This window comes from Dryobates pubescens, chromosome 31 (assembly GCF_014839835.1).
Source record: "Dryobates pubescens isolate bDryPub1 chromosome 31, bDryPub1.pri, whole genome shotgun sequence".
In the NCBI taxonomy this organism is placed as follows: Eukaryota; Metazoa; Chordata; class Aves; order Piciformes; family Picidae; genus Dryobates; species Dryobates pubescens.
Window position 1 is genome coordinate 7,839,324 of NC_071642.1, and position 22,172 is coordinate 7,861,495.

At 59.3% G+C, this 22,172-nt stretch overlaps 1 protein-coding gene across 1 annotated transcript in view; it reads right to left on the bottom strand.

Moving 5' to 3' along the window:
- Positions 1-18,729, bottom strand: part of LOC104297811 (tetraspanin-15) — a 51,708-nt gene extending 32,979 nt beyond the window's left edge. Inside the window, exons 1-2 of the mRNA XM_009897809.2 lie at positions 18,501-18,729; positions 7,813-7,998 (exon numbers count right to left, since the gene is read on the bottom strand). Coding sequence (XP_009896111.2) covers positions 7,813-7,998; positions 18,501-18,587 — 273 coding nt within the window. The 5' untranslated portion in view covers positions 18,588-18,729. The remainder of the gene's footprint in view (positions 1-7,812; positions 7,999-18,500) is intronic.
- Between the last annotated feature and the right edge of the window lie 3,443 nt (positions 18,730-22,172).

A 22,172-nucleotide genomic window follows, 5' to 3' on the forward strand; every position in this document is an offset into this window, starting at 1 on the left:
AGGGAGTAAGAGAGTGGGGAGGGGAGGAGAGGAAAGAGGAAGGAAAGGAAAGGAGAGGAAAGGTGATGGGAAGGGGAGAAAAAGGGAAGGAAGGACAGGAAAGGGGAAGGGAAGGGGAGAAAAGGGGAAGGAAGGAGAGGAAGGAGGAAGCAAAGATAGGAGAAGAAGGGAAGGGAAGGGAAGGGAAGGGAAGGGAAGGGAAGGGAAGGGAAGGGAAGGGAAGGGAAGGGAAGGGAAGGGAAGGGAAGGGAAGGGAAGGGAAGGGAAGGGAAGGGAAGGGAAGGGAAGGGAAGGGAAGGGAAGGGAAGGGAAGGGAAGGGAAGGGGAAGGGAGGGGAAGGGAAGGAGAGGAAAGGGGAAGGGAGGGGAAGGAGAGGAAAGGGGAAGGGAGGGGAAGGAGAGGAAAGGGGAAGGGAGGGGAAGGGAAGGGAAGGGAAGGGAAGGGAAGGGAAGGGAAGGGAAGGGAAGGGAAGGGAAGGGAAGGGAAGGGAAGGGAAGGGAAGGGAAGGGAAGGGAAGGGAAGGGAAGGGAAGGGAAGGGAAGGGAAGGGAAGGGAAGGGAAGGGAAGGGAAGGGAAGGGAAGGGAAGGGAAGGGAAGGGAAGGTGGGTGAAATGGAAGCAGATGGATGAAGTGGGGAGCAAATGTCATCTCTGGGTGGATAAAGGCTTGCAGCATCCCTCTGTGCTGGGATGCTGGCACATGGCTGAACACCAGTGGTTCCAAGCTGGGCAGCCAGCAGAGCTCATCCATCTCCAGAGCACAGGCAGCAGCTCCTGCCTCTGCCAGGATTGATTGTGGCAACAAGCTCATGCTGGAAATCAATGTCCTGAGAGAGCAGCCTCAGCTCCACGGCTTGAGAACCCTTTCAGGGAAGAATTTTCTTCTGCTCTCCAGCCTAAGCCTCCCCTGGCACAGTGTCAGCCCATTTCCTCTTGTCCTGTTGTTTGTGCCTTGGGAAAAGAGACCAACAGCAGCCTGGCTCCAGCCTCCTCTCAGGGAGCTGCAGGGAGCCAGAAGGTCTCCCCTCAGCCTCCCTCTCCCCAGCTCCCTCAGCTGCTCCTCCCCAGCCCTCTCCTCCAGCCCCTTCCTCAGCTTCCTTGCCCTTCTCTGGCCCTGCTCCAGCCCTCTCATTGTCCTTCTTGGAGTGAGGAGCCCCCAGGCTGAACCCAGCTACGGAGCTGTGGCCTCCCCACTGCCATTAGGGGGGGAGCACAGTTTTGGGACACCTGCAGAGGGAACCACTTGTTCCCTGCTGACAGCTGGAGCCAGCCTGAAGGTGCAGCCACCTGGCACACGTGGGTGTTGATGGATAGAGCTCTCATTCCATCTGGGAGGCCATTAAATCATCCCCTGAGCAAGCAGCCACCACCTCCTCCTGTCCTCAAGAGCAGCCCTGGGGGAGCTCCACGGCTTCAAGTGAGCAGAGCAGCACAAAGCCAGGGTGGGTTTGCCACAGGCTGAAAGGTGAAGTGATGGCTTTTAGAGCACCACCACCTTCCCAGCAACTCTCTGGAGCATCCTCCCACCCACTGTGGACCTTCCCCAGGCTTGGATGCCTGCTGACAGGCAGCCATGGAGGCCTTCCCCTGAAACCCCCTCCCAACAGTGTTTATTCCCCCATGGAAGCAGCTCTCAGTTTGGCTGCTTTGAAGCCCAAACAACAGCCCAGAGCCTGGCAGGAGCTGTCTCCTCCACAGATAAAATGAGGACAGCAAAGCCCAGGTGAAGAGATGATTTGGTTTTTTTTTGCACAGCATCTTCAGGTTTGGCTCCACAGCAAAATTCCTCTGCCCAGGACACCCTTTGATTCATTCACCCTCCTGATTCCTTCAGGGGGATGGAAAGTTCCCTTCCCTGCTCAGCACTCCAGGCCTGTCAAAGCAAGTTTGCTGATGGGACCAAGCTGGGAGGAGAGGTGACCTCCATCAGGCTGTGCTGGCAGCCAGGGAGCCCTGGGCAGGCTGAGAGCTGGGGGAGAAGAACCTCATGGAGGGCAAGCAGGGCAAGGGCAGGGTCCTGCCCCTGGGGAGCAACAACCTCCTGCAGCAGCACAGGGGAGGGGAACCTGCTGGGGAGCAGCTCCAGGAGAAGGAGCTGGGAGGGCTGGGGGACAAGAAGGTGCCCAGGAGCCAGCAGTGTGCCCTGGGGGCCAAGAAGCATCCAGTGGTGTCCTGGGGGGCATGGAGAAGAGTGTGGACAGCAGGGTGAGGGAGGTTCTCCTGCTCCTCTGCCCTGCCCTGCTGAGGACACAGCTGCAGTCCTGGGTCCAGCTCTGGGCTCCCCAGCTCCAGAGGGACAGGGAAGTGCTGGAGAGAGTCCAGGGCAGGCTGGGAAGCTGCTGAGGGGCCTGGAGCAGCTCTGGCAGCAGCAAAGGCTGAGAGCCCTGGGGCTGAGAGCCTGCAGAAGAGCAGCTCCAGAGGGCAGCTGAGCAATGCTCAGCAAGAGCTAAAGGAGCTGTGGGGGGCAAGAGGCTGGGGCCAGGCTCTGCTGAGTGGTGCCCAGGGACAGGGCAAGGGGCAGAGGGCACAAAGTGGCAGCCAGGAGGTTCTGTTTGCCCCTGGGGAGAAAGTTGTTTGTTGTGAGGGTGCTGGAGGCCTGGAGCAGGCTGCCCAGAGAGGTTGTGGAGCCTCCTGGTGTGGAGAGCTCCCAACCCCCCCTGGGCATTGTGCCCCTGGGCAAGCTGCACCTGTGGGTGCCAAAGGACATTTTTAACTCTCCCTGGATGGTTCTGAACACAGAAGAAATCTAAGGGGTAGCTGCTGCTTGCTGAAACTTTCAGCTCCTCTGACTTCAAAGTGATTTCAGCAGCTGCTGTGGGGTATGGAGTTCATTGGTGATGTGGCTGAGGGACACCTGAGCCACTGGCACAGAGGCTTCCACATTGTCTGATGCCCTTTCCTCCACCCCCAGCTGCCTGAAGCAGCTCAGACCTCAAAATGCTCCTTCACAGGATCACAGAATGGTAGAGGCTGGAAGGGATCTGTGGAGGTCCAACCCCCACCCCCTGCCAGAGCAGGATCACCTTGAGAAGGGCACCCAGGAACACATCCAGGTGGGTTTGGAAGCTCCCCAGAGATGAAGCCTCCACCACCTCCCCGGGCAGCCTGCTCCAGGCCTCCCACCCTTTAAGCCAAAGAAGTTCCCCCTGCTGTTCAGACGACTCCTGTGTTGTTTGATTGCTTTCATTCAGGGCCCTCAAACCTTCCAATCACTGCAGCAAGCTGAGTCTCTTCAAGGGGGGAAATTCATCCTGCCAGGAGGAGGACAATTCTCCATCCACACAATAGCTCAGTGATTGCCAACCATCCCCCAGCAGTCCCTCTCCAAGCCCAACATCTCCAACCGGTTCCAGCCTCTAATCTCTCTGTTTACTCCTGCAATCAGGAGCTGCAGAGGCAAGGGGAAGTCACATCCTGAGGCAGCCTGGAGAGGGAAAATACAAAAGAGGCCAATAAAAGACGTGGTGAAGGTTGGTGGTGGTGGCTCAGTGGAGTTTGCTCCTCACATCTTGCTGCCGATGCTTAGCTGGATTTGGCTCTGCTCAGACCTCACCTCCAATCCTGCCTCCAGCTCTGGGGTCCCCAGCAGGAGGAGGACACAGAGCTGCTGGAGGGAGGCCAGAGGAGGCCACAAAGATGCTCCAAGGGCTGGAGCAGCTCTGCTGGGAGCACAGGCTGAGGGAGCTGGGGCTGTGCAGCCTGCAGAGGAGAAGGCTCCAGGGGGACCTCAGAGCTGCCTGCCAGGAGCTGAAGGGATCCTGCAGGAAGGCTGCAGAGAGACTTTTGCTGAGGGGGTCTGGAGCCAGGCCAAGGGGGAATGGTTTGAAGCTGAGGCAGAGCAGGGTTAGAGTGGAGCTGAGGAAGAAGCTCTTCAGTGTGAGGGTGGTGAGAGTCTGGCCCAGGCTGCCCAGGGAGGCTGTGGCTGCCTCCTGCCTGGGGGTGTTGGAGGCCAGGCTGGATGAGGCCTTGAGCAAGCTGGGCTGGTGGGAGGTGTCCCTGCCCATGGCAGGGGATTGGAACTGGCTGAGCTTTAATGTCCCTTCCAAGCCCATTCTGTGAATCTATGAAGCTGGAACAGCAAATAAAGAAACCATCACAGCACCACAGCATCACATCATCATATCACCACAGCATCACATCATCATATCACCACATCACCACATCACCACATCATCACACCACATCATCACATCTCCTCACAGATCTCCTGTTCCCTCTTTAACTCCACCAGCACTTTGTCACAGAGCCATGCTGAGGCTGGAAGAGGCCTTGGGGATCAGCCAGTCCAAGCACTCACCCAGAGCTCACAATCCACAGCTGCTGCTGAGCCACTGACCCTGAGCCACCTCCCTCAGCAACCTCCTGCCTGGGGGTGTTGGAGGCCAGGCTGGATGAGGTTTGGGCAACCTGATCTAATGAGAGCTGTCCCTGCCCATGGCAGGGGGGTTGGAGAAGATGATCTCTGAGGTCCCTCCCAGCCTGAGCCATTCTGGCATTCTGTGATACCTCAGCACACAGAATCATAGAATGGTTTGGGGTGGAAGAGACCTTTCAGGTCATCAAGCCCAGATTTAAGCCAGCACTGCCAGGGCACCCCCAAACCATGGCCCTCAGCAGCACCACAGGGCTTTGAGACCCCTCCAGGGATGAGGACTCCACCACTGCCCTGGGAAGCCTGGGCCAGGCCTGGACAATCCTCCAAGGGAAGAAATTGTTCCTCCTGTCACAGAATCACAGAGTAAATCCTGCTGGGGAGAGAGCTCCAGGATGACAGCAGAGCCATCCCCTTGCTTGGGGCTCCCATTGTGGGGATGACTTCCTCAGAGGTTCCTTCCTTTATTGCAGGTGGCAGGCATGAAGCTGCTGGTGCCCACGGGGAGCAGGAGGCAGCCCGAGGGGGCACTGCTTGTACTTCATGCCCTTTGCAGCACTGATTGGGCAGACAGCCCTTGTGAAATGCTCTTAATGAGCTGCAAAGGCTCTGTCGCCCCTGGGCTGCTGCGGGGCTGAGATTTCCTCCCCTCTGATGTGTCAATTCTCCACTCCCAAGCTGGGCTCTGGGTGTGGGAGCAGAGGATTAGCTGTGATCCAGGAGCCTGAGCACAGAAAGGGAGATGCCATCAGACAGCTGGAGCACTAAGCCCTCTTTGGAGGGGATGAGCAGAGCTTGAAAAGCAGCAGACAAAGGGAGGAGCAGATGAAGGCTTCTCCACAAGCAGCACAGCTCCAGCTTAGGCTGAGACTGGAGAGAGACTGAGCCTGGGATGGGCCAGGGAAGTCCTCTCCCCAGCCTGCCAGTGAGGCTCTGGGGTCCTCAGGAGGACAAGTGAGCTGCAGGGCCTGGAGTGCCTGCAGCAGATGCAGCACCTTGCCTGGAGTGCCTGCAGCAGATGCAGCACCTTGCCTGGAGCTGGGCACAGCTCCCAGAGGCACCCAGGCAAAGCCCCAGCAGGGGCTGGAAGGGAATTCCCTGTGGAGCACAGCTCTGCTGGGAAGCAGGGCAGGCTGCTGGGGCTGGCTGGGGGCAGGGAGCTGCTGGCTGATGGCCTGGAGCAGGAGGGGGGTGCTAGGTGTCCTGTCCCCAGCCTGGCAGAGAGGATCTGGAGCCCTCAGCACAGACAGGGACCTGCTGGAGCAGGAGGCCACAGCAGTGCTGGCAGGGCTGGAAGGGCTCTGCTGGGAGGCCAGGCTCAGAGAGCTGGGGTTGTGCAGCCTGGAGAGGAGAAGGCTCCAGGGAGACCTCCTGGTGGCCTTGCAGTGCTCCAAGGGCTGTCAGAAAGCTGGGGACAGAGTTTTGAGCAGGGCCTGTGGGGGACAGGCCAAGGGGGGATGGCTTGAACTCAAAGAGGGAGATTGAGAGTGGAGAGAAGGGAGAAATGTTTGACCCTGAGGGTGGGGAGAGCCTGGCCCAGGCTGCCAGAGAGGTGAGAGCTGCCCCAGCCCTGGCACCATCCCAGGTCAGGCTTGATGGGACTCTGAGCAACCTGCTGTGGGTAGGGATGGCCCTGCTGGCTGCAGGGGCTTGGACTGGAGGAGCTTTGAAAGGTTCCTTCCGACCCAAACCAGTCTGGGCTTCCATGGTTCTGTGAGCTGGCAGCAGAGGCTTGGGAAAGCCTGGGGTGAAGGCAGGGAAAGCCTGGGGTGAAGGCAGGGAAAGCCTGGGGTGAAGGCAGGGCCACCCTGGCTGCCCCCCAGCTGTGACTTCATGAGCCAGGAGTGTTGGAGCACCTCAGAGCTTTAAAGGTCCCTGCCCAGCCCCGAAGCAGGCTGCCCAGAGAGGCTGAGGAGTCTCCTTCTCTGGCAGGGGGGTTGGAACTGCAGGATCCTTCAGGCCCCTTCCAGGCCAGCCCATTCTGGGGGTGTCTCCCGGGTGGCACCGACGCAGAGCTGTGGAGGGGCAGAGAGCATTTCTGCCTCTCCTGCAGCAGCCAGGAGCTCACTGCTGTGCTGCTCTGGGCTCTGCAGCCCCTGGCAGTGCAAATCCTGGCTGATTATTCCAGCCAGCCAGCTCCAGTGAGCCCTGGCTGCTGGAGTGGTTGATGTGAAGACACCAATCAGCCCAGAGCAGTGGGAGGTGGAGGTGTTAAGCAAACCCTTTGCATGCAAGGCACGAGCTGGCTCTGGCAGGGAAGCTCTGTGCACCAGCATGGATTATTCATCCAAAGGCTCTTTCTCCACTGAGAGAGCATCAGAGGCAGCCACAGAGACAGCAGAGCTGCCACAGAGCTCAGTGATGGACCTTGCCCATGGATGAGGGTGGTGGAAGAGCTCTGACCTTCATCTGAATGGAGGGAACGGCTTAGGATGGCCTGGAATTGCCCCAGGGGAGGTTTGAGGTTAGATATTAGGGGGGGGGGAAAGACCTCCTGAAAGGGTTGGAAGGCTGAGAGAGTTGGGGCTGGTCAGCCTGGAGAAGAGAAGTCTCCAGGGAGACCTTAGAGCAGACTTCCAGTACCTGAAGAGTGCCTGCAAGAAAGTGAGGAAGGGACTTCTGACAGGGGCTGGGAGTGAGAGGATGAGGGGGAAGGGATGGAAGCTTGAGGAGGGCAGATTGAGGCTGGAGATGAGGAAGAAATTCTTCCCAGTGAGAGTGAGGAGGCACAGGAACAGACTGCCCAGGGAGGCTGTGGCTGCCTCCTCCCCAGAGCTGTTCAGGGCCAGGCTGGATGAGGCCTTGAGCAAGCTGGGCTGGTGGGAGGTGGATGGAACTGGGTTGGAACTGGATGATCTTGAAGGTCCCTTCCAACTGCCAGGGGGTCAAGAGAAGCTCAGCTTTGCTTCTCCACCCTCAGAAATTGCTCTTCCCACCTAGCTTTGAGCAACCTGGGCTGGAGACTCCTTGGGACACATCAGTTTTCCTCCTTCAGATCACCCATGGGATCAGAGGAGGTTAGGGGTTGGAAGGGACCTCCAAGGATCTTCCAGTCCCAGCCCCCTGCCAGAGCAGGAGCAGAGAATCCAGCCCAGGGCACACAGGAACACATCCAGACAGGGCTGCAAAGGCTCCAGGGAAGGAGACTCCACCACCTCCCCAGGGAAGGAGACTCCACCACCTCCCCAGGGGAGGAGACTCCACCACCTCTCCAGAGGAGACTCCACCACCTCCCCAGGGAAGGAGACTCCACCACCTCCCCACGGGAGGAGACTCCACCACCTCCCCAGGGAAGGAGACTCCACCACCTCTCCAGAGGAGACTCCACCACCTCCCCAGGGAAGGAGACTCCAGAAGCCCTGCAGAGGGCCCCCAGGGGACTCCAGAAGCCCTGCAGAGGGCCCCCAGGGCAGCCTGGGGGGAGCCCAGCTCCATCCTTACCATCTTCAGCAGCGTGCGGTTGTCCCTCAGGCTCCCAACCATGCCCACAAAGGAGACTCCAAACATGGTGAAGCCCAGCAGGAGGAGGATGATGGCTGGAGCCAGGAAGATCCCTTCCAAGGTTTTGTGCTTCTGCCTCTCCACCTCAGCATAGATCCCAATGCAGAGGATCACCAGGCCCAGGACCTGCAAGGCAAGCACAGGATGGGACCTGGGGCAGCGGTGGGAGGGGAAAGCAAACCCCAGAGAGGTGGAGGTAGGAGATGTTCCATCCAGCCAAGCCAAGCTCCCCCCACAGGGTGAGCTTTCAGGTCCCTTCCAAACCAAACCAGCTGGGGACAGAGTGGCTGAGAGCAGCCAGGCAGAGAGGGACCTGGGGGTGCTGATGGACAGCAGCTGAACATGAGCCAGCAGTGTGCCCAGGCGGCCAAGAAGGCCAGTGGCATCCTGGCCTGGGTCAGGAACAGTGTGGCCAGCAGGAGCAGGGAGGTCATTGTGCCCTGTGCTCAGCACTGGTTAGGCCACACCTGGAGTCCTGTGTCCAGTTCTGGGCTCCTCAGTTCAAGAAGGTCTCCCCTGAGCCTCCTCCTCTCCAGGCTGAGCAACCCCAGCTCCCTCAGCCTCTCCTCACAGGGCTGTGCTCCAGACCCCTCCCCAGCCCCCTTGCCCTTCTCTGGACACCTTCCAGTCTCTCAATGTCCTTCTCAAGTTGAGGAGCCCAGAACTGGACACAGTACATTGGTAAAGGCTTTCAGGAGCCTTGAGTCCAATCCTTAGCCTAACATGGACCAGTCCTTGACTAAGTCTTGTCCCCAAGCACTATTGTCTGCACAGCTCTTAAACACCTCCAGGGATGGGGACTCCACCACCTCCCTGGGCAGCCTGGGCCAGGGCCTGAGAACCCTTCCTGGGGATAAAACTCCTCTACATATCCAACCTGAACCTCCCCTGGGGCAGCTTGAAGCCATTTCCTCTTATCACAGAATGGGTTGGGTTGGAAGGGAGCTCAAAGCTCAGCCAGCTCCAACCCCCTGCCAGGGGCAGGGACAGCTCCCTCCAGCCCAGCTTGCTCAGGGCCTCATTCAGCCTGGCCTTCAACACCTCCAGGGAAGGAACATCCACAGCCTCCCTGCAGTGTCTCCCCACTCTCAAGCTAAAGAATTTCTTCCTCATCTCCAGTCTCAGTCTCCCCTCTCCCAGCTCAAAGCCATTGTTCCTCATCCTGGCACTCCCAGCCCTTGTCCAAAGTCCCTCCCCAGCTCTCCTGGAGCCCCTGCAGGGACTGCAAGGCTGCTCTGAGGTCTCCCTGGAGTCTTCTCTTCTCCAGGCTGAAGAGCCCCAACTCTCCCAGCCTGGCCCCACAGGGGAGCTTCTGCAGCCCTCTGAGGATCTTGGTTGCCTCCTCTGGACCCTCCCCAGCAGCTCCAGGTCCTTCCTGTGCTGGGGCCCCAGAGCTGGAGGCAGTGCTGCAGGTGGGGGCTGAGCAGAGCAGAGCAGAGGGGCAGAATCCCCTCCCTGTGCTGCTGCTCTCCCTGCTCTGGCTGCAGCTCAGCACTCAGCTGGCTCTGGGCTGCCAGGGACCACTGCTGGCTCCTGGGGAGTTTGTCACCACCTGACACCCCCAAGGCCTTCTCCTGCAGGCTGCCCTCAAGCAGTGTGCTGCCACTTGTTACTTGAACAGACCAACAGCAGCCTGGCTCCAGCCTTCTCTCAGGGGGCTGTAGAGAGCCAGAAGCTCTCCCCTCAGCCTCCTATTCTGCAGGCTCAAACAGCTGCTCCTCCCCAGCCCTCTTCTCCAGACCCTTCCCCACCTTTGTTGCCCTTCTCTGGCCCTGCTCCAGCACTTCAGGTACTGGAGAGGAAAGCTGCAGCCCCCTTGCTCCTTTTAATCCCAGTTTCATCTTAATCCTTTGTTCTGAGCCCCAGGTTGGTGCTGGGGGGGGGGGGAGGGGGAGGTTTGATTTGATGTTTCTCTCTTAGAGGGTGTCCCAGGATTGCCACTTGGCTCTGGAGGTGGGGGGGGGGGCAGACATTAGTGCACCCCAGGCTGCTCTTCCCTGGGCTAATCAGAGCCACTCTCCCCCTTTTAATTCATCCATGTGTGATGAGAGTGAGGAAAGAGATCAGAGGGAGTGCAGAGAGCAAAGGCAGGAGGGGGGAGGGGGGAGTTCAAGGGCTGGATGCTTGAGGAGGCAGCATGCATGGGATGGGCTTCACCTGCTGGCAAGCAAGGAGGCCTTGCAGGGTGGGCACCTGAGCTGCTTCCAAACAGCTTTTGAAGAGCTAAAAAGGATCCTTGAAAAGCTTGAAGGGGAAAAAAAAAAACCCCAACCAACTTTCCCAGGGCTGAGAAGTATCCCTGGGAAGCTGGAAGGATGTGGTGTGGGTGAGGCTGCTGCAGAGCAGGCCCAGACCTTCCCCCCAGCATCACCACGGGGCTGGGAGAACCCCAAGTGGTGCCATGCATGGGTTTAGAGGGGGGGAACACAGCACCTGGCAGGGGGAAAAGGTGACTGAGATGGGGAAATGGAAGTGCAGGGAGGAAATGGAGTGCAGGGAGAAAATGGAAGTACAGAGAGGAAGTGGAAGTGCAGAGAGAAAATGGAATGCAGAGAGGAAATGGAAGTGCAGGGAGGAAGTGGAAGTGCAGAGAGGAAGTGGAAGTGCAGGGAAGAAATGGAAATGTAGAGAGGAAGTGGAAGTGCAGAGAGGAAATGGAATGCAGAGACGAAGTGGAAGTGCAGAGAGGAAGTGGAATGCAGAGAGATCTGCTAAGGATTTGCCAAGGTCCTGCAGCTGGGTCAGGGCAATTCCAAGCACTGATCCTGGCTGGGTGCAGAATGGCTGCAGAGCAGCCCTGAGGGGAAGGACTCACAGCTGGACAGGAGCTGGCACCAAGCACTGCCAGCCCCAGCCTGGCCTGGGCTGAGCCCCAGCAGTGTGGGCAGCAGGGGCAGGGAGGGGATTCTGCCCCTCTGCTGTGCTCTGCTGAGACCTCCCTGCAGTGCTGGGGCAGCTCTGGAGCCCTCAGCACAGACAGGGACCTGGTGGAGAGGGCCAGAGGAGGCCACAGCAATGCTGGCAGGGCTGGAAGGGCTCTGCTGGGAGGCCAGGCTGAGAGAGTTGGGGTTGTGCAGCCTGGAGAAGGCTCCAGGGAGACCTTCTGGAGCCATTTCAGTACCTGAAGGGGCTCCAGGAGAGCTGGGGAGGGACTTTGAGCAAGCTGTGCTGGTGGGAGGTGTCCCTGCCCACGGCAGGGGGCTGGAACTGGCTGATCCCTTCCAGCCCAAAGCATTCTATGACTGTGTGATCAGTGCTGCAGGCTGGACCCCAGCCCATCTCTGCACCTCATCTCCACCCAATTTGTTGCTCTAATCAAAGCAGAAGAAGGCACAAGGAAGCACCTTGTAAAGCATCACACACCTCGAGGAAGGGAAGGGAGGCGCTGGCACACCTCCCAGCACAGGCAGATTGCAAAGGAAGACTTGCTGGGAGATAATGAGCTTTGGAAGGACAGCCAAGGAGTGATGCTGGCAGAGGGATGTGAGTGGGAAAGAGCTGGTCAGAAAGATCAGCATGCTCTAAGAAGGGCTGTGTCTGGGGATGACTGTGGGTTTGGAGCATCCAGGTCATTGCCAGCACCTATGGAGCCAGGGATTTCAGAGACTCCCAGCATGGCTCAGCTTGGAAGGGAGCTCAGAGATCATCTGCTGCAACCTCCCTGCCATGGGCAGGGGCAGCTCTCAACTACACTCAGCTGCTCAAGGCCTCATCCAGCCTGGCCTCCAACACCCCCAGGCAGGAGGCAGCCATAGCCTCCCTGGGCAGCCTGGGCCAGGCTCTCACCACCCTCACACTGAAGAGCTTCTTCCTCAGCTTCACTCTGACCCTGCTCTGCCTCAGCTCCAAACCATTCCCCCTTGGCCTGGCTCTAGACACCCTCAGCAAAAGTCTCTCTGCAGCCTTCCTGCAGGATCCCTTCAGGCAGCTCTGAGGTCCCCCTGGAGCCTTCTCCTCTGCAGGCTGCACAGCCCCAGCTCCCTCAGCCTGTGCTCACAGCAGAGCTGCTCCAGCCCTTGGAGCATCTTTGTGGCCTCCTCTGGCCTCACTCCAGCAGCTCTGTGTCCTCCTCCTGCTGGGGACCCCAGAGCTGGAGGCAGGATTGGAGATGAGGTCTGAGCAGAGCAGAGCCCAGGGGCAGAATCCCCTCTGCTGCCCTGCTGCCCACCCTGCTCTGGCTGCAGCCCAGCACCCAGCTGCCTTTGGGCTGCAGGAGGGCACTGCTGGCTCCTGGGGAGCTGCTCAGCACCCAGCACCCCCAAGGCTCTTTCTGCAGGGCTGCTCTCAACCCACTCTGCCCCCAGCCTGGAGCTGTGCCTGGGGCTGGCCCAACCCAGCTGCAGGACCTTGCACTTTTCCATCAGAGACTGGATCAGCTCATCCCCCTTTGGCCAGGGATGAGGAGGAAGAGTTTGCCCAGCCCCTTGCCAAACCCAGCTGCCTGGGCTCCCACCTCTGGTTCCTCCTGGAGGTGGTTTTTTCTGTTGCCCTCTGAACTGACTCAGCTGTGTCTGGATGTATACCAGAGAGACATTCAGGATTCCTGGCATCACAGCCCTTCCACCACCCACCCCTGATGCCATGGGGAGCCTCCTAATGAAGTTTGCTGGTACCTCCTCTGTACTTACTCATTAATTACTCAGTGATCACCTTAATAGCAGTGCAAGCACCAGAAGAGGCAACAAGCATCATTACAATTGCTCTGCAAGAGCTCTGGAGAGGAGAAGGCAATCTGTGCTTAACCAGCTTGTGCTTAACCAGCCTGTGCTTAACCAGCCTGTGCCTACCCAGCCTGTGCCTACCCAGCCTCTGCTGAACCTCTAACCAGTCACAGAATCATGAAATTGTCTTGGTTGCAAAAGACCTCTGAGACCTTTGAGCCCAACCATCAACCCCAACCCCACTAAACACCAAAGAGATCACAGCTCCCAGGAGCTCAGGGCTTGGAAGGGACCTCCAAAGATCTCCCAGCCCCAGCCCCCTGCCAGAGCAGGAGCAGAGAACCCAGCCCAGGGCACACAGGAACACATCCAGACAGGGCTGCAAAGGCTCCACACAAGGAGACTCCACAACCTCTCTGGGCAGCCTGCTCCAGGCCTCTGGGACCTTCACAGTGCAGAAGTTCCTCCTCAGGCTGAGCTGCAACCTCCTGTGCTGCACTTTCCATCCCTTGCCCCTTGGCCTGTCCCAGGGTGCAGCTGAGCAGAGCCTGTGCCCTCCCTCCTGCCCCCCAGCCCTCAGCTCTTGAGAGCCATTGAGCAGATCCCTCTCAGCCTTCTCCTCTCCACACTCAGCACCCCCAGGGCTCTCAGCCTCTCCTCCCCAGGCAGTGCTGCAGTCCCTTCAGCAGCCTTGCAGCCCTCCCTTGGCCTCTCTCCAGCAGCTCCCTGTCCCTCCTCAGCTGGGGAGCCCAGAGCTGGATGCAATGTTCCAGGTGTGGCCTCAGCAGGGCAGAGCAGAGGGGGAGGAGAAGCTCCCTGGCCCTGCTGGCCACACTCCTCTGAATGCCCCCAGGACCCCCTTGGCCTTCTTGGCCCCCAGGGCTCATTGCTGTGCCCTGCAGCCCTTGCTGCCCAGCAGCACTGCCAGCTCCTTCTCCTTGGGGCTGCTCTCCAGCAGATCCCCTCCCAACCTGTGCTGCTGCAGCTTCTTCTGCCTGCCCAGCTGCAGGACTCTGCTCTCCTCCTGGCTGAACCTTCACCCCCAGATCCCCCCAGATCCCCCATGAGCAGCCTGGGCTGGGGGGGAGGGGTCCCTGCCCATGGCAGGGGGGTTGGAACTGGATGGCCTTCAAGGTCCCTTCCAACCCAAACCACAGGGGCACAGACCTGGTGTCACCTCCATTGCAGACCCACAGGACCCAAGGGGCAGCAGCAGTGGCACAAACCCATGGGGACAGCAGCACAACCTGGAAGGCTACCCAGGGCCCAGCAGCAGATGCAGGGGGAAGGACACTAAAGGCTGAGTCAATGCTGGCCAAGCCAAGGCAAGGCTGCAAGTTCTCCTTATTTGGGAACACCAAACCCTCATCCTGAGGGTGGCTCGGAGCCCACACCGACCCTGGCAGCTGGGGGAGGTGGCAGAGCACTGGGGTGGGGAGGAGCAGAAGGAAAGGACAGCAGCTCCAGGGCAGCAAAGGTGTGGAAGGGTCTGGAGAGCAGGGCTGGGGGGGAGCAGCTTTAGGCTGGAGGTGAGGAAGAAAGCCTTGAGAGGGAGGGTGAGGAGACCCTGGCACAGGCTGCCCAGGGAGGCTGTGGATGTCTCCTCCCTGCAGGTGTTCAAGGCCAGGCTGGATGAGGCCTGGAGCAGGCTGGGCTGGGGGGAGCTGGCCCTGCCCATGGCAAGGGGTTGGAGCTGGAGGGTCTTTGAGGTCCCTTCCAGCCCAAACCCTTTCTGTCATTGTCTGATTAACCTGAATCCTCACTCAGGTCCAAAGCATTCAATGCAAGGGAGAAGCTCCTGACCAAGGAGGGGCTCCTGCACAATGGGGGTCTCCTCCTGCACAATGGGGGTCTCCTCCTGCACAATTGGGATCTTCCCCTGCACAAGGAGGGTCTTCTCCTACAAAATGGGGGTCTTCTCTTGCACAACTGGGGTCTCCTTCTGCACAATGGAGGTCTCCTGCACAAGGAGGGTCTCCTCCTGCACAATGGAGGTCTCCTGCACAAGGAGGGTCTTCTGCACAATGGGGGTCTCCTCCTGCACAAGGAGGGTCTCCTGCACAATTGGGGGTCTCCTCCTGCACAAGGAGGGGCTCCTCCTGCACAATGGGGGTCTTCTCCTGCACAACTGGGCTCTCCTTCTGCACAACTGGGGGTCTCCTGCAAAACTGAGGGTCTTCTCCTACAAAATGGGGGTCTTCTCTTGCGCAGGGACCTGGTCTCCTCCTGCACAAGGAGGGTCTCCTGCACAATTGGGGGTCTCCTCCTGCACAATTGGGGTCTCCTCCTGCAAAACTGAGGGTCTTCTCCTACAAAATGGGGGTCTTCTCCTGCACAAGTGGGGGTCTTTCCTTGTGCATTTGGCCGGGGAGAAAGGCAGAGCCAGCCCCTGGCTAATGAGGCCCCGCAGGGCTCCGCAGCGCCCGGCAATTAGCACAGCAGTGATGTGCAAATGAGGCCAGAAGTAGGTCAGGCAGCTGGAAGGCTCTCAGGAGCAGAGCAATCCCTGTGGAGCTGTGTGAGGAGCAGCCAGGGCTGAAGGCAGGCTGGGGCAGAAGGATTCAAAGGGTTGGGTTGGGGGGGGTGGGGTTAGATGTATTATTCCCCTCATTTCATTTCATTTCATTTCCCCTTTGCAGCTCTCTGCCACTCACTGGGAAATTCTTAGGACTCTTCTGCACCTCAGCAGTCAGTTTGCTGACAGCACCAAGCTGTGTGGTGCAGCAGACAGCTGGAGGGAAGGGATCCCTCCAGAGGGACCTGGACTGGCTGCAGGGAAGGATCCATCCAGAGGGACCTGGACAGGTTGCAGGGAAGGGATCCATCCACAGGGACCTGGACAGGCTGGAGGGAAGGGATCCCTCCAGAGGGACCTGGACTGGCTGCAGGGAAGGATCCATCCAGAGGGACCTGGACAGGTTGCAGGGAAGGGATCCATCCACAGGGACCTGGACAGGCTGGAGGGAAGGGATCCCACCAGAGGGACCTGGACAGGCTGGAGGGAAGGGATCCAGCCAGAGGGACCTGGACTGGCTGGAGGGAAGGGATCCATCCACAGGGACCTGGACAGGCTGGAGGGAAGGGATCCATCCACAGGGACCTGGACTGGCTGGAGGGAAGGGATCCAGCCACAGGGACCTGGACAGTCTGCAGGGAAGGGATCCATCCACAGGGACCTGCACAGGCTGCAGAGCTGGGCCCAGGACAACCTCAGGAGGTTCATCAAGACCAAATACAAGGTCCTGCAGCTGGCTCAGGGCAATCCCAGGCACTGATACAGGCTGGGCAGGGACTGGCTGGAGAGCAGCACTGAAGGAAAGGCCTTGGGGCTGCTGGGAGAGGAGAAGCTTAACAGGAGCCAGCAGGGAGCACTTGCAGCCCAGAGAGCCAAGCAGAGCCTGGGCTGCAGCAAGAGAAGTGTGGCCAGCAGGGCCAGGGAGGGGATTCTGCCCCTCTGCTCTACCCTGCTGAGACCACAGCTGGAGCTCTGGGGCCAGCTCTGGAGCCTCTGTGCCAGGAAGGCTCTGGAGGGGCTGGAAGGTGTCCAGAGCAGGGCCACGAGGAGGAGCAGAGGGCTGGAGCTGCTCTGCTGTGAGGACAGACTGAGGGAGTTGGGGTTGTGCAGGCTGGAGAGGAGAAGGCTCCCAGGAGACCTCATTGTGGCCTTCCAGGATCTGCAGGGGGCTCCAGGAAAGCTGGGGAGGGACTTTTGAGGGTGTCAGGGAGGGATAGGACTGGGGGGGATGGAGCAAAGCTAGAAGTGGGGAGATTGAGATTGGCTGTGAGGAAGAAGTTGTTCCCCAGGAGGGTGGTGAGAGCCTGGCACAGGCTGCCCAGGGAGGTGGTGGAAGCCTCCTGGCTGGAGGTGTTTGCAGCCAGGCTGGAGGTGGCTGTGAGCAACCTGCTGCGGTGTGAGGTGTCCCTGGCCATGGCAGGGGGTTGGAGCTGGCTGAGCCTTGAGGTCCCTTCCAGCCCTGACAATTCTGTGGTTCTTGCTGGAGGAAGCTTCCAGGAGCCCTCAGCAGATCCCAGGAGTCACCAAGCACCTGGCAGTGTGGTTGTGCTGCTGCACCCCAGCCTTGATCTACCTTTGCTAAACATCCAGATTAATCAGGAGCAAAGCCTCCATCTCCTCCTCCTCCCCCAATCCCTGCAGCTGCCCCAAGGTGTTTTCAGGGGTGGGAACCCCCAGCTGAGCAGAGCTCAGCTCCTGGGAGAAACCAAACCTATGGGGAAAGGTCTTCCAGCAGCTTCATGTCATAAGCAAAGCTACTGCACAATCCTCACCCAAGCCCTCAAACCCCACAAATGGGTGAAGAAATCTGGATTCTTTTAGTCTCATTGAGCAGCAGGAAGGTCCTGGACACTCTGTGGGAGATGTTTGGAGGCCACCAGCAGCCTGGCTTGGATTACCAAGAGCATGGAGCAGGGCAGGGATGGTGCCCCTGGGCTGGGCACTGGGGAGGCCACAGCTTGAGTGCTGGCCTCAGGGTTGGGCTCCTCAGTGCCAGGAGGACTTTGAGGGCTGGAGCAGGGCCAGAGAAGGGCAAGGAAGGTGGGGAAGGGTCTGGAGAAGAGGGCTGTGGAGGTGAAGCTGAGGGAGCTGAGGAGAAGGAGGCTGAGGGGAGACCTTCTGACTCTCTGCAGCTCCCTGAAGGGAGGCTGGAGCCAGACTGGGGTTGATCTCTTCTGCCAAGGCACAGGACAAGAGGAAATGGCCTCAGGTGTCACCAGAGGAGTTTTAGGTTTGATATTAGAAGAAAATTCTTCACTGGAAAGGTTCTCAAAGCCTGGAACAGATTGCCCAGAGAGGTGGTTGAATGCCCACCCCTGGAGGTGTGTCAAGGCTGAGGTGCTGAGGGCCAAGGCAGAGCCAGAGAGTGGCTGGAGTGGAGGATCTGAAAGGTCTTTACCAAGCAAAACCACTCGATGAGATGCTCAGAGTCTCCTCTCCCCTCCAGAGCCTTCCTAGCCAGCAGACCATGAGGAAATCAGAGACAATGAGCTAGAAGCCTCCTTGTTTTCTCGTTCTCCCTCATGCCCGGGGCTGGGCTCTTGTTTGGCACAGTGAGACACCAGCTCCTGCTGTCCCCAAGCCCGAGAGGGCAAGCTGAGTCCTGCCAAAGAGCTCAGGCACGGAGAAAAACAAACAAATCAGGACAGCAAAAGCGTTTTTCAGGCTCTGCTTCTCACCTCCTCCCCCTCTCCCATCCCACCCTGGGGCGGCTCTGCCGCGGCCCGGCCCCGATGTGCCGCACTGCCCGCGGGGCAAGGAGGCTCCCTGGCCCCCCCGGAGGAAACACCTGCAGGTACCTGCAGGGTTATGCAAGACCAACCCCGGGGAGCTGCCAGCTTCCCATCTCCTGCCTTTACCCCGGGACACCCAGAGCCCGAAGGGATGGGGAATTTCTTGCTTCCCCCCAGCCTTCCCCTGCCGGTTCCTCCCCGGTGCCAGGGCTGCCTCCCTCCACCTGTAGCTCAACAATCGCAAACTGCTTCAGAATGAGGGGGTTTAGACCTCTTGAAAGGACCAGCCTGGCTACAACCCCCAGCCCCTCGATGTTTGCTCTCATCTCTTGACCCAGAGGGGCGGAGGGCACCCAGCTGGCAACGCTGTGGTGGTCCAAATACCCCCCCCCCCCCCAATTAACTCCCCCTTCGTGCTCCACATGCCCCACATCCCAACCTGCAGCCCCAAGGGATTTGCAAGAGCATCTCCAGGGAAGGGTAAGCCCCAAGGGAGCCGCTCTCAAAGCCACCAAAGCCTTCTGGTTTCACCCCCAAACTGCCCGGTTTGGTCCCGAGGAGCCCCAAGAGCCCCGAGCAGGCTTCGCTGCGAGGATTCGGGGGCTGGGAAGGGGAGGTGCGGACACTGCCGAGTGAAATGCAGCCCAGGGCGGGGGGAGAGGGGGTGGGATGATGGAGGGGAAACACCGGGCAGGAGAGAAAAGCAAGGAGAGCACCTACCGAGAAGAGGGTGGCGTAGGCGGAGAGGGCGAATTTGATGCTGTAGTAATAGAGGAGGGAATTCCGGCACTCGGAGCCCGCAGCCATCCCTGGAGCTGCGCTGCGAGGGGGCTGGGGGCTGCCCGCCGGACCCTCCCCTCGCCAGCCGGCTTCTGCCCTCCTCCGCCGAGCCCAGAGAGCCTCCACATGCAGACAACAGAGGAGCCTTGAACTTCAGCTGCCGGCTCCAGCTTCCGCCTGCCAGGAGCGGAGAGCGGCGCAGGGGGAGGCGGCGGCGAGCGGCCGCGGTTAACCCTTTGCTGAGGTCGTGGCTCGGATCTGCTGCCAGGGCACCAGCAAAGCTCTCTGCAAGTGGGCTTGCTCCACCAATCCATCTGGATGTGCTGCCAGGGCACCAGCAAAGCTCTCTGCAAGTGGGCTTGCTCCACCAATCCATCTGGATGTGCTGCCAGGGCACCAGCAAAGCTCTCTGCATGTGGCCTTGCTCCACCAATCCATCTGGATGTGCTGCCAGGGCATCAGCAAAGCTCTCTGCAAGTGGGGTTGCTCCACCAATCCATCTGGATGTGCTGCCAGGGCACCAGCAAAGCTCTCTGCAAGTGGGGTTGCTCCACCAATCCATCTGGATCTGCTGCCAGGGCACCAGCAAAGCTCTCTGCATGTGGGCTTGCTCCACCAATCCATCTGGATCTGCTGCCAGGGCACCAGCAAAGCTCTCTGCATGTGGGCTTGCTCCACCAATCCATCTGGATCTGCTGCCAGGGCACCAGCAAAGCTCTCTGCAAGTGGGGTTGCTCCACCAATCCATCTGGATCTGCTGCCAGGGCATCAGCAAAGCTCTCTGCAAGTGGGCTTGCTCCACCAATTCACCTGGATCTGCCACCAGGAGCACCAGGGAAGACCTCTTTAAGTGGAGTTACTCCACCAATCCATCTGGATCTGCCACCAGGAGCCCCAGCAAAGCTCTCTGTGCTCCACCAATCCATCTGGATCTGCCACCAGGAGCCCCAGCAAAGCTCTCTGTGCTCCACCAATCCATCTGGATCTGCCACCAGGAGCCCAGCAAAGCTCTCTGTGCTCCACCAATCCATCTGGATCTGCCACCAGGAGCCCAGCAAAGCTCTCTCTGTGTGGAGCTGCTCCACCAAGTCCCCCAAATTTCAGTCCATGGCTGCACCAACAGCAAATGTGTTGCCCCTGGGGTCTCCTGTCCTTGTCACCATGTTGGAAGAGTCTCTTGCAATCCTGCAGCCACCGCCATGAGCTGCAGGGGGTGATGAGGCACCTCAAAATCTATCAAGAGGAGGCACAGACAGCCATAGAATCATGGCCTGGTAGGGGTTGGTGTGCCAAAAAATAAGCTCCCCAAAAATCACCCCAGAGACAGCTGGGACAGAGCCAGGAGTCTCCTATGAGGAGTCAGAGCCAGCAGCAAGCAAAGCCAGAGCAGCTTAGCACCCAAACCACTTCACACAGAATCCAGGCATGGTGGGGGCTGGAAGAGACCTCTGGGGATCATCCACTCCAACTCCCCTCTGAGTTCTCCACCCCACTCACTGTCCACTCATCTAACCCTCACTGCCTGAGCTTCTGCTCTGCCCTGCTGAGGCCACACCTGGAACATTGCATCCAGCTCTGGGCTCCCCAGCTGAGGAGGGACAGGGAGCTGCTGGAGAGAGGCCAAGGGAGGGCTGCAAGGCTGCTGAAGGGACTGCAGCACTGCCTGGGGAGGAGAGGCTGAGAGCCCTGGGGGTGCTGAGTGTGGAGAGGAGAAGGCTGAGAGGGATCTGCTCAATGGCTCTCAAGAGCTGAGGGCTGGGGGGCAGGAGGGAGGGGACAGGCTCTGCTCAGCTGCACCCTGGGACAGGCCAAGGGGCAAGGGATGGAAAGTGCAGCACAGGAGGTTGCAGCTCAGCAGGAGGAGGAACTTCTGCCCTGGGAGGCTGCCAGAGGCCTGGAGCAGGCTGCCCAGAGAGGTTGTGGAGTCTCCTTGTGTGGAGCCTTTGCAGCCCTGTCTGGATGTGTTCCTGTGTGCCCTGGGCTGCGTTCTCTGTTCCTGCCCTGGCAGGGGGTTGGGCTGGGAGATCTGTGGAGGTCCCTTCCACCCCCTAACATCCTCTGATCTGTGATCCTGTGATTCCCTGTGAGGATACCTCAGGAGACAGTGCCCCAAGCCTGGCTGAAATCCAGGTGGCCACCACCCACTGCTCTCCCCTCATCTGCCCAGCCAGAACCACCGCCATGGAAGGCCATCAGACTGCTCAAGCATGATTGAATCCATGCTGACTGCTCATCATCATCTTCTTTGCCTCCACCAGACCTCCAGAGATGATAACTTTTTGTTGGGTTTTTGGTTTTCCACTCCCAGCTTTCCCTTCTGCTAACGAGCTGGGGAGGGATCAGTGCTCCTCCAGCAGCACAACCTCACTCTGAGGTATCTCCAGCCATGAGCACACCCAGAGCTGACCAGAAACCATTCATTTAGCTGTTCTCCCATTGCCATCCTGGGACCATGCTGCCCAGACACTGCTGGAGCCCAGGGAGAGGCAGGTGCAGCCCTTTAAAGAGCTTAACACTGAATGGACTGAAATTCTGCAAGCCAGGACTTGAAGCTTCTTGGCTCTGTTGAACATCACTTGGGGCATGGAGGGATCCAGAAGGGTGATGGGAACAGGGAGGGCTTTCTCCTGAGTACACAGAATCAGAGAATGGGTTTGGAAGGGACCTCAGAGATCATCTGCTGCAACCCCCCTGCCATGGGCAGGGACAGCTCTCAGCCAGGCTCAGCTGCTCATTCAGCCTGGCCTCCAACACCCCCAGGCAGGAGGCAGCCACAGCCTCCCTGGGCAGCCTGGGCCAGGCTCTCACCACCCTCACACTGAAGAGCTTCTTCCTCAGCTCCACTCTAACCCTGCTCTGCCTCACCTTCAAACCATTCCCCCTTGGCCTGGCTCTAGACACCCTCAGTAGAAGTCTCTCTGCAGCCTTGCTGCAGGATCCCTTCAGCTCCTGGCAGGCAGCTCTGAGGTCCCCCTGGAGCCTTCTCCTCTGCAGGCTGCACAGCCCCAGCTCCCTCAGCCTGTGCTCACAGCAGAGCTGCTCCAGCCCTTGGAGCATCTTTGTGGCCTCCTCTGGCCCCACTCCAGCAGTTCCATGTCCTCTTCATCCAGCTCCAACCCCCTGCCACAGGCAGGGACACCTTCCACCAGCCCAGCTTGCTCAAAGCCTCATCCAACCTGGTCTTAAGCACTGCCAGAGATGAGGCATCCACAGCTTCTCTGGGCCACCTGTTCCAGTGTCTCAGCACATCTCTTGCCCCCTCTGGCAGCGCTGCTGGGGCTGGGGGAAGGTTGTGGGGTGTGGAGAATGAGAGTGGTCAAGGGGTTGGCAGAGGCTGCCCAGGGAAGTGGTGGAGTCACCCCCCCTGGAGGTGCTCCAGAAGCAAGCTGATGTGGAAGGTCAGGAGGTGGCCATGAAGGTGCTGGGGAGAAGGTTGGATTGATACACCTCAGAGGGCTTTCCCCACCTCAACAGTTCCCTGATTCTATGATTTAATCATTAACACAACCTTGCTCCTGGCAGCCTCAGGCCCAGGCAATCATTAACTGCAGGAAGAAGTGACTCAGCCAGCATTCAACACTCAGCACCAGAAGGGACCATTTGAGTCACTGG